Source organism: Rhinoderma darwinii, chromosome 11 (genome assembly GCF_050947455.1).
Source record: "Rhinoderma darwinii isolate aRhiDar2 chromosome 11, aRhiDar2.hap1, whole genome shotgun sequence".
NCBI classification, from domain to species: Eukaryota; Metazoa; Chordata; class Amphibia; order Anura; family Rhinodermatidae; genus Rhinoderma; species Rhinoderma darwinii.
The window spans coordinates 4,813,842-4,826,341 of NC_134697.1; the positions used below are offsets into that span (position 1 = coordinate 4,813,842).

Below are 12,500 nucleotides of genomic sequence, written 5' to 3' on the forward strand. Positions count from 1 at the left end.
GGGGACGGGACAATGACACGCGGACACTTGGGGGACGGGACAATGACACGCGGACACTTGGGGTACAGGATAATGACACGCGGACACTTGGGGTACAGGATAATGACACGCGGACACTTGGGGTACAGGATAATGAGACACGGACACTTGGGGTACAGGATAATGAGACGCGGACACTTGGGGTACAGGATAATGGGACGCGGACACTTGGGGTACAGGATGACACGTGGACACTTGGGGTACAGGATAATGAGACACGGACACTTGGGGTACAGGATAATGAGACGCGGACACTTGGGGTACAGGATAATGGGACGCGGACACTTGGCGTACAGGATAATGACAACCAAGACACTTGGGGTACAGGATAATGACACGTGGACACTTGGGGTACAGGATAATGACACGCGGACACTTGGGGTACAGGATAATGACACGCTGACACTTGGGGTACAGGATAAGGATACACCGACACTTGGGGTACAGGATAATGAGACGCGGACACTTGGGGTACAGGATAATGAGACGCGGACACTTGGGGTACAGGATAATGACACTGACACTTGGGGTACAGGATAATGAGACGCGGACACTTGGGGTACAGGATAAGGATACACGGACACTTGGGGTACAGGATAATGACACTGACACTTGGGGTACAGGATAATGACACGCGGACACTTGGGGTACAGGATAATTATACGCGGACACTTGGGGTACAGGATAAGGATACACGGACACTTGGGGTACAGGATAATGACACTGACACTTGGGGTACAGGACACGTGCGGGGCTGCTGAGTGGCACCGGTTGTAGTCCCTGGCACAGCTGCATGTACCGGGCTGTGATGATATTATATTACTGCACATTCCCATATTACGGCCCGGTGCTGTATTTGTGACTCTCAGAGATTATATACTGTCAGTGAGGAGATATAAACTGTGAGCACGAAGCACTAATTGTAGAATTTTCCTTCACTTCACTGTCACCTAAGAAATGTATTTTTATAATGAAGCGATATAAGTGACGTTTGTGTTCAATTTTATGCAAATCCGCAATTAAACCATAATCTGCAAACAATCCACCGAGCATCAAACGGACGCCGGGCGGCGGATCCGGTATTTCCAAAGCTTCAAATAATAGAATTCTTTATTTTTATTTTTTTTGCAAATGTCCAATAAAGTATTACTGGATATTATAAAGCTTCTACTGTGTCACAGACGGTCACGATCTATGGGGGATCCTATAGAAAGAGCTATAGGTGGTTGCATTGTCTCGGCTCTCAGGTGTGAGATGTATTAGACGGCACCAAAAGTTGGGGGGCTGGGGGGTGTCAACCTCCAAAAACGTAGTAACATATAAAAGCACACAAAGTGACCTGCGGTGCCGTTTGAGCCTCAGCATGTCAATTGTGGTTGCGGAATCGCCAGTATTTTGATGTGAGTTTTCCCCATTGAATTCAATTGGGACCTAAAACCTGCAACAAAAAGTCAAGTGTTGCGACTTTTGCAGTGGAATCGCAGCGATTACGCCACAAAAATGGCAACTTAGAAAAAAAAACAAAAAAAAAAAACACCTTATACTTACCTCAGACGTTCTGCAGGCCGTCCCCCTGGGATGACGTTTGATCCCATGTGACTGCCGCTGCAGCGTCGCCTGGGATGGAACGTCACCCCTGTAGGCCGGACTGCCAATGCTGCAGTTTTCCACAGCGGATATTACAGGCAAAAAACTGCACCACAATTTGGTGCGGTTTTTCGCCTGGAAATCCCTGCGGCCACCGGTGCGGATACGCTGTGTGCCTTTATGCAGCGTGTCCGCCCCGTGAGAGCTATATATATTCAACCTATACAAAGTGCGCATATAAACAGCATTCATCATTACGACCCAACCAATCATTGATATGGAACAATTAAAGGGGTGTCCCGTTTAGAAAAACCGTTGTCATACACCCTATTAGGGGCTTCTGAGGTAATAGAGGGGGGTCGTCTGTTCAGGAGCCTCATCTCTTGGTCAGAGTGGAGAGCAGTTACATAGAGCGTCTCTCTCTCTCTCTCTGGAGGACCTGCCTGTATTACACAGACATGTGCAATGCTTAATCTCTCCTGTGGTGGCGCTGCAGGGAAACAACACTTCCTGCCAGGTTTCCCCACAGATCACAGCTGATCGCTGGGGGTCCGAGCAGGGGGAAGACTTTGTAATCATCTTATTGACAGGGGACCCTTCTAACAAGTAGGGAATGTACAAAGCGGAGACCCCTTTAAATACAATGCTATAGTGAACAGTGTTAACATACATGAAGCATATTCTCAATACACTTCGAATGCCTGATTAGTAGGAGCGATACCAGTAACAGCAGCTGCAGGGAAATCAAACTCCCCTTGGCTGCTCTTCCTGGCAATAACAGCAGTTGGTGTAGTTGAAGTCGCTTTATGTATTCTAGGACTGGAGAGAGTAGAGGAGATATTGTGGGCGATCATGACTGCTCCTCTATGTGATTTAGGCACTGGCGGCACTGAGGACATGCTGCGGTACTCCACCCTATATACTGCTATTACTAACAAGGCGGAGCTGTATAAGTGAAATGAAGCAGTGCTCACTGGGTAAAGTGTTTGGCGGCTCTCCATGTTGGCACTAATGGGCCTGGGCGCACATCATGGTTATAAAAAGCGTTGGGGAGAAGGGGGTCCCTAAGTGTGGAGCTGATCTCCGTTATACATATATGCCAATAAACTACCGATTTAGATCGCCCCCTTTTCAAATGCCTAGTTAGCCCTCCTGAGGCAATAGAAGGGGGTCTGTCCGGTTCAGGATTCACCAGAATCAGCCAAGGCGGAGGGATGCTACAAAGAACGGCCAGAAGTTTCAACCTTTGGTAATGAGCCCTGAACGTTAAGTCTCCCTCATGACAAAATAGCGGCCGCGGTTCCAGAAAAGCTGGAGGACAACCTGTGCGGAGCCACAACAGCCATACTGGTGGTCATCCAGCTCCCCCAAACACAGATATAAAGAACGTAACTTTAAAGACAGCCGAGGGCAGGTCTCCCTCGGTCGGGTTTCCGTTTCATTTTGTAGCCCCATTCTTGTCAACACCCCCTCCCCAAAAGAGAAAAACCCGATGGTCCCATAATAAATCAAGAAGATCTGTCAAATTAAATTCAAAACAGAACCGTCAAAGCCGTCATGACGAGTGTGAGCAGAGCCTTCGATTTAGGCCCCATGTACACGACCGTATTTTTCATCCGTAATTACGGACCCATTCATTTCTATGGGCTACGGACACCTTTCCATATTTTTACGGATGGGTGTCCGTGCCATAGAAATGATAGACCAGGTCCTTTTTTTTTGTCCGTAAGTACGGAAACTTAGCAACGCAATGCCAGGGGGATCACCCAAGATTCCTTCCTGTTTTTTGTCGATCCGTAAATACGGACGCACTACAGACGGTATTTACGGACACTCTTCCGTATATGCGGATGATTTACGGATCACTACAGATCCGTACTTCCGGACAGTATTAAAAATACGGCCGTGTGCATGGGGCCTAACTGCAGATTATTTTTTCCCTTTATATTTATTTCAATAGAGAAACTACTCCTTCAAGAAACGCAATCACTTAAGGGGCGGGATAGACCCAGCAGCGCCTCAACTCCAATCTATACCGGTATATGACCGAGGTGAAGACCGCAGGAGGAGCGCAGTCCTGGTACCGTCCTGCAGCACGGGACCAGGACACATTAAAAAAACTCTGTTGTATCTATGAAGCCGGGTCATCAAACAGGGACAGAAGACATTAAGTAAAAAAAATAAAATATTTCCAGCTGCAAACTGTCAACAGGTGAGCGGCGAGTGACATGAAACACCGGCAGGAAAGACGAAAAAAATCACCGCCCAATTTAGGGAGGCAAAGCGAACAAACAACGGGGGTGTTTTAAGGTTATTATGGAAGCCGACTGCATGGGGGAAATCTTCAAGCAGCTGGCAAACTCCTTACCTGCGTACACCTACCCGCCTGTCTTTCATTAGACAGAAACAAAAGGAGCAGGCAGGCGAGGAAGTGGTGGTTCTAGAGAGAGCGCGGCTTTTTTATCCCCCAGATTGTTGCTGCGATGCCTTTGTACCGGCAGACAGGGAAGGTGATTTACTCTCCAACTGAAGCTTTGCAGCTATCGGGAGGAAGTTCTGACGACAAGTTTTTGCACGGTGAAGCATTTGAGATTTAACTTAGCCAACAAGCTCTTCCCATGAAGGTCCCTCTGTCAGGATTCAACCTAGATCTGAAAATGAAAGGCCGCGGCGGCGCGGTGTACGCAGCGCTCGCTGGAATATGATCAGATTCCTAATGATGGGATTTTTTGTGCCCCCCCCCCCTCGTTGCGCCTCATGTACTCTGCTCAGTGTTACTAGCACAATCCAGGGTCCTGACAACCAGGATCCGCCGTGGTGATTTCTACACTTTCTCTGCTTGTTACACATTTATGGAGGGATGAGAGCCGTGAACGAGCGCGAGCCGAGGCCTTATATTCTGTATAACACGACGCCCGCCACACAGACGTAGACCGGCCGGGGGAGCAAAGCCATCAGCTCCAGGCTGTCCGATACTTGGGAGTATATTGATCCATTTCACAAATCAAGGGCTTATCCATTCACCATTATAGATTATGGGCCGGCCCTTATGTCCAGATGTGACGGGCGACATTATCTGCACAACACAAATGAATATACGGAAGGGGACACCAAAAATGGTAAAGAGAATAAATACAACAAAACCAACTGCATCTGCATCATGTTCCCCCCGCGAGGAAAGCGGAAATCGTCTCAATATTATATATAGTGGCTTTCACCTAAGAAATAAATCATCTTGAAAGACAATTCCAGACGCTGTTGATTTTAACTCAACTGGTGCAGAAATCATCACCGTGTGACATGGTGAAGATCTTATACCAGTTATCCCTCCCATCAGGTCTCAGCACAGATTTCATGTAAACCCTGGCGGAGCTTTCCTCCTGAGCGCAGCGTCATCCTCTACATAACGTACCGCGTATGTAATACCAACAAACGCGGGGGAGGGGAAGAGACAAGAACGCTTAGCCTCAAAAGTGGTTGTTGCTTTATAAGTCCAGTTACAAGAGATGAGTATATAGAAAATCGATCAATTAAATAGGAATATAACTATAATACTGCCCCCTATGAACAGGAATATAACTACTATAATACTGCGCCCTATATACAAGCATATAACTACTATAATACTGCCCCTATATACAAGAATATAACTACTATAATACTGCTCCTATATACAAGAATATAACTACTATAATACTGCTCCTATATACAAGAATATAACTACTATAATACTGCCCCCTATATACAAGAATATAACTACTATAATACTGCCTCCTATATACAAGAATATAACTACTATAATACTGCCCCTATATATAAGATTATAACTACTATAATACTGCCCCTATATACAAGAATATAACTACTATAATACTGCCCCTATATACAAGAATATAACTACTATAATACTGCCCCCTATATACAAGAATATAACTATTATAATACTACTCCTATATACAAGAATATAACTACTATAATACTGCCCCTATATACAAGAATATAACTACTATAATACTGCTCCTATATACAGGAATATAACTACTATAATAATGCCTCCTATATACAAGAATATAATTACTATAATACTGCCCCTATATACAAGAATATAACTACTATAATACTGCTCCCTATATACAAGAATATAACTACTATAATACTGCCCCCTATATACAAGAATATAACTACTATAATACTACTCCTATATACAAGAATATAACTACTATAATACTGCCCCTATATACAAGAATATAACTACTATAATACTGCTCCTATATACAGGAATATAACTACTATAATACTGCCCCTATATACAAGAATATAACTACTATAATACTGCCCCTATATACAAGAATATAACTACTATAATACTGCCCCCTATATACAAGAATATAACTACTATAATACTGCCCCCTATATACAAGAATTTAACTACTATAATACTACCCCTATATACAAGAATATAACTACTATAATACTGCTCCTATATACAAGAATATAACTACTATAATACTGCTCCTATATACAAGAATATAACTACTATAATACTGCTCCCTATATACAAGAATATAACTACTATAATACTGCCTCCTATATGCAAGAATATAACTACTATAATACTGCTCTTATATACAAGAATATAACTACTATAATACTGCCCCTATATACAAGAATATAACTACTATAATACCGCTCTTATATACAAGAATATAACTACTATAATACTGCTCCATATATACAGGAATATAACTACTATAATACTGCTCCTATATACAAGAATATAACTACTATAATACTGCCCCCTATATACAAGATTATAACTACTATAATACTGCCCCTATATACAAGAATATAACTACTATAATACTGCTCCCCTATATACAAGAATATAACTACTATAATACTGCCCCCTATATACAAGAATATAACTACTATAATACTGCCCCTATATACAAGAATATAACTACTATAATACTGCCCCTATATACAAGAATATAACTACTATAATACTGCTCCCCTATATACAAGAATATAACTACTATAATACTGCCCCCTATATACAAGAATATAACTACTATAATACTGCCCCTATATACAAGAATATAACTACTATAATACTGCCTCCTATATACAAGAATATAACTACTATAATACTGCCTCCTATATGCAAGAATATAACTACTATAATACTGCCTCCTATATGCAAGAATATAACTACTATAATACTGCTCTTATATACAAGAATATAACTACTATAATACTGCCCCTATATACAAGAATATAACTACTATAATACTGCCCCTATACACAAGAATATAACTACTATAATACTGCTCCTATATACAAGAATATATCTACTATAATACTGCCCCTATGTACAAGAATATAACTACTATAATACTGCCCCTATATACAAGAATATAACTACTATAATACTGCCTCTATACACAAGAATATAACTACTATAATACTGCTCCCTATATAAATGAATATAACTACTATAATACTGCCCCCTATATACAAGAATATAACTACTATAATACTGCCCCTATATACAAGAATATAACTACTATAATACTGCCCCTATATACAAGAATATAACTACTATAATACTGCCCCCTATATACAAGAATATAACTACTATAATATTATCTCCTATAGAAAACAATTAAAAAATTTAACATCGAACCGGATTGTCCTGAATTTCTTCCAAATCAAATTATTACAAGATGATAATCGCACTGAATTAGTAGAAATTTGGCTAGACTGTGTTAGATATTCAGGGCAGCAGAATAAGGAATAACAGGACTATGAATGTCAGGTCCATGTGGTCACTCCGGGTCAAGCTATGCAATGGGTGAAGAACAACCCATATGACCACATGTTTTAATGGATAGGAGATTAAAGGGCTATTCCCATAAGACATTAATGGCAGCTCTGGGACCCGCACCTATGTTGAGACTGGGGGTCGCATGTGCGCGGTTCTCTGCTTTCTCTTCAATGGGAGTTACAAAAACAGCTGATCAGTCGTAATCGGATGTTTCTGTAATTCCCATACAAGCTATTCGGATACGCCATAAATGTCTGTGATGGGAATAAACCTTTAAGGACCCTTAACCCGATTAACTGTAAGAGAATGGCTGCAATGTGCGTCTCTTACTGTGGAGGACCCGACGCCTCTGTACATTACACAAATCGTGTAATGCTTCATTTCTCCTGTGGTGGTGCTGCAGGGAAATTTAATCTAACACTTGCTGACGGTTTCCACTGCATATTACAGCCGATTACTGGGATTAGCCGCAATCGCCTTGTGATCAGTTCATAGTCTGGGGACTCTAACAAAAAGGGATTGTCTAAAGGGGAGAACCCCTATAAGGGTCCAAAGTGAACTCAAAACCTTCCTCGGTACGTCATGGGCTCCTATCCAACTGTATCCTGTAGTGCCGGTCCCGGCTGAGGGTGGTATCAGGGTAACGTCCCCTTCTGATAATGTAACAGGCAGTAACTATATTGTATAAAAGCACACGGCACAAAAAACGAGCAGAGAGAATACGAGGAATTCCTTTTTTGTTCCTTGTAATTCTCATTAGAAATCATAATAGCGGCTTTTGATTACATGGAGTCGGCTCCTGTTATTTGGATGAGATGAAAGCCGTATCAATGTTACAAAAGACAATGTAGATATTCCTCGTGCTTTTAACCACTTTCATATGGCAAATGATGGAATACTTTAAAGGACGAATTGTGGACTCAGTTTCTACCACATAAAATTACAGGGGGGAAGAAACGGAATATATTACTCCACCGAGGACGAGGAATAAGGGAGATTTCAATATCAAATGTCTGAAGAAAATGGTGGCGTTCTAGAAGAAGGACGCAGGCGAGACGAGGCGGTGACAACTCTAATGTACCATTCTGCTGATGTCTGACCTAAAAATGATGCAAACCAGTAAAACAAAAAAAAATCTGTTCTAGAATAGGGGTAGATCATGTATATACCATATATAAACCAGCGCAGACACAACATGGCACCGTATATAATATATGGCCCATTAAATACTATATATGGCACAGGACATGGACCACTACACGATATATGGAATCCTACATAGCACAGTAAATAATATATGTATGGGCCAGTATAAACTATAGGGTACAGCATCCAGGACACATGATGTATGGAGCATTATATTGCGTGGTTTATATTACAAACCAGTATACAATGTCTAATATATGGACCAATACATGGATCAGTATACAATATAAGTTTGCACAGTGCTGTATATAATACATGGGGCAATAAATGGTATTTGAGCACATGAACCTATATATGATATATGGACCACTAAACACCTCTATTATATGAATTTATATACACTTATCTTTTGTTTTGTTTTTTGCTTTTTCAGACATATCCGCTTGTGGTGCTGCAAGTTCAGAGCTCAGTGGATGTTCCCTGAGAATCTTCTCTCTCTCACACTGACAAAGCTGCGACTTTGTGGATCTGGAACCTGCTGCGTGGAGAACATTGACCTGCTCGGACTAAGGCTCCATGCACACGACCGTAGATTTAGTCCGTAATTGCAGATCCATTCATCTCTATTGACCACAGACACCTTCATGTGCATTTGCAGGAAGGCGTCCGGGCCTTAGAAAGCCTCAGCAAAAGACAGGACATGCCTTATCTGTTGCTTGTACGGACCATGCTCCTTTGGGAGCACGGCCGAAAATGTGGGTGGCTATCCGTGGTTGCCAGCCGTGCCGGTAATCACAGACCGTGAATACGGGCATGGCCGTGTGAATAAGGCCTAAAGAAGTCTCTACAGATCCAGGTCAGTAAGAAGCAGGAGACCAGCACATGACGGCAGGATCAGACTACACACAGGATTTGCGTGCCTGGGAGCAGCATACACCAAAGGGCAGGATAATTGTAATCAAAGTTACTTATTTTATTTATTTTACATTTTAATAAGTAAAATAAAGAAAAAATATAGGCAACAATAACAATAAAAAAAATATATGTCATTGGGAACACACTTGTTTTATTTACAGAATTTCTGAGATGCAAAAACTGGGGTAAAAAAACAAAAAACAATTTGGCTTAAAAAAAACCTGTTACCTGTTCTTTAAAGTCTTGGAAAAACTTTTATGCAACACAATATCTTGCATATTCTGTTGCATAAAAGTTTTTCCAAGATTTGAAAGAACAGGTAATAGTTTTTTTTAATACAATTTCTCTAAAACAATTTTGGAGCAAAAGTCTAAACTCTAAGATAGTTGGTATTTTAGTTTAAGATCACACACCGGAGTCATTCTACCGTCTCATAACAATATGCTCCACTGACCACGTATATACGGGATCCCCGCGTGTCCGCTGCTTATAACGTGACCTCACAGAGCTGTGACATACACGACACATGAACAAGGAGCAAACCCAGGCGTGCCAAGCAGGGGGGTCGTATAAAAACAAAAAACACAGCCAACCATGTGCTTCCCGCTTTATCAACAAACTTTATTGTCAAAACTGAAAAAACACTCATAGATTTCATTATAAGTCAAAGGGATCCGGCTGGATTAATCAAAAACAGGTTTGCTACAGCAGTCATTATGGAAAGAAGCCATGACGCGTGTGTGAATATCCCCATTATAGACATTCATGGCATATCCCAGCTCTGGGAACAGGTGTCCCCCAGCTCGCCTGGTGTGGTGGGTCGCCGGCCGCCGCATCCAGTCACAGAAGGAATAGAGAGGCGATCGCGTGATCGAGTCTCTTCATGGTGTTCTAGGGGAGTTACAGAAACAGCCAAATAATAGGTGGGACTCGCATCTATCACACATTTATGCCATATCCCGTGGCTATGCCATTTCGGTCTAAGATGGGAATACCCATAACGACAAACAAATTAACGGATGGCCCCGATGACGGGAGATTGTTTACATAAAATTTGCACCTATTTTTGCATTCATTTATTTTTTCTACAAACTATGGATATTACTTCCATTGCTGATAATTTTCTGTACAGCCAATCAAGTTTTCTATAGTAGTGAGTCTAGTTGGAAAAACAATGGAACTCATATCAAAACCGCCATCTATGAGCCGCCTAATTCAAGGAACCCTCCAAGAAAAGAAAAGTTATACCCGGTGTTCGATCTGGTGCAAGGCCTGAAGGGGCGGAGCATGGGTTCTATCTTTGGTGTTCTTTAAATCCCTGTGTCATGCACCGCCCCCCTGGAGTGTTCACTTATAAAAATTAAAAAAATGAAGTGTCCAGTAAGGCCTTTAGTGCTTGGGGGTTTCCTTTCGTCACATGACTATTCAAAGGCTAATAAATAAACTTTTAAAGGCCACATACATGCAAAGACAAGTGCAATAACTGGGACGATTTCCCCACGGTCATGCAATAAATGGTACATTTGCAAAATCTTCGTAAATTGTCGTCAATCACCAGAAGTTTTTAAACCTACAGCCAATGAAAATCTTTATTGTCAAACACCACCAAAGATGCACTAAGGATCAATCTAACGACCGGCCTTAGACATACCGGTAAGAGGTGAATAATTGGCTGGTCTATGGCCACCTTTATCTAAATTGTGCACCAGACTCCCCTTCCTAATCCCAAGTTTGTATGTCAAGTTAAAAGGAGTTTGGACAATTTCTACTTTTTAGACGTTTTCTTTGACAATAAGCTGATCACAAAGTTTCCTACTGCTGGGACCACCAGCGATCAGCTGTGATTTGTGGAGAAACCTGACAGCAAGTGTTCAGTTTCCCTGCAGTGCCACCACAGGAGAAATAAAGTATTACACAGTGTCCATTCACATCAATTGTTGTCTGTGTAATACAGGACAGGACAGGACGAGAGAGCGAGAGCGAGACTCTATGTAACCGCTCTCCACTATGCCCAAAAGATGAGGATCCTGAACAGACGAGCCCCCTCTATTAACCACGAATTCAATAAAAGGGCATATATATGGGTTTTCTAAACTGGACAATCCCTTTAAACATAGAGCTACGATTTGCATTGGGGATCAAAACAGTTAGAATAAATCACCTGGGAGGGAGCAAACATTAGCGGGTGAAATGTAATTTGGTGTAATCTGTGCAGTGTATCCCTTTCAAAAACCTGAATGAACAAAGTCAAGTTTTAGCAAACGGAGCTTTGAAAGTCTATGCAAGCATGAGTGAGTGGCGGAAAGGGGGTGGCGAACACGGAGCTCGGAAGCACTCACCTCTTCCCGTAATTTTATCAACTGCGACGAGAATGCACAAAGAGAGATAAAAAGGAAAGAAAAGGCAAGAGAGAGAGATCAGTTGTGTGACAGGATCCAGAATTAACACTGACAATTTATCTGTTTACATGTTTAGCATTTAGGAAATCACAGACAAACACATTAAAAGAGCCAAACATTGACGACGTTCCGGGCGCTTTTTTTTTTTCTTTTTGCCATTTTTTTGTGAGTGACTAAAGATCAGTTTCTCATACTGTCACATTAAACAGAAAAAATGGTTTGGGATTCTCTTTTAAAAGCACATCTAAGACACGATCATCAAGTAGAGGGGAATGGCTCGGTGGAACTCGGTTACAAAGAAAAAAAAAAAAAGGTTTTCGCCTCGGTGTTCTTTATCATATAGACTTACACCGAGTCACCCCGTCTCACCGCTATTTTAGGTGGTGACAGGGACAACTACTTAGGCCGCAGGAAAATTTATCAAGAAAAAAAAAAACCTCTGGCCCGTCCCACAAAAACAAATGTAAAGTGGGCATAGCGGGCATGGCGTGGTGCCCACAGGAGTATGAAAGGAACGTTCTGCTGCACAGCGGTCCAAGTTAAGTGGTGCAATAGTCTGTGACAACAACAACAAAGTGGCGTCTGGA

At 41.8% G+C, this 12,500-nt stretch overlaps 1 protein-coding gene across 4 annotated transcripts in view; it reads right to left on the reverse strand.

The window, feature by feature from the left end:
• VTI1A (vesicle transport through interaction with t-SNAREs 1A) overlaps positions 1 to 12,500 on the reverse strand; it is a 329,342-nt gene that overhangs the window by 237,669 nt on the left and 79,173 nt on the right. For 2 of the 4 annotated variants that reach the window (XM_075842767.1, XM_075842769.1), the window contains exon 5: positions 11,854 to 11,874. The exons of the other annotated variants lie outside the window; for them this stretch is intronic. In XM_075842767.1, coding sequence (XP_075698882.1) covers positions 11,854 to 11,874 — 21 coding nt within the window. The remainder of the gene's footprint in view (positions 1 to 11,853; positions 11,875 to 12,500) is intronic. 4 annotated transcript variants of the gene reach the window in all.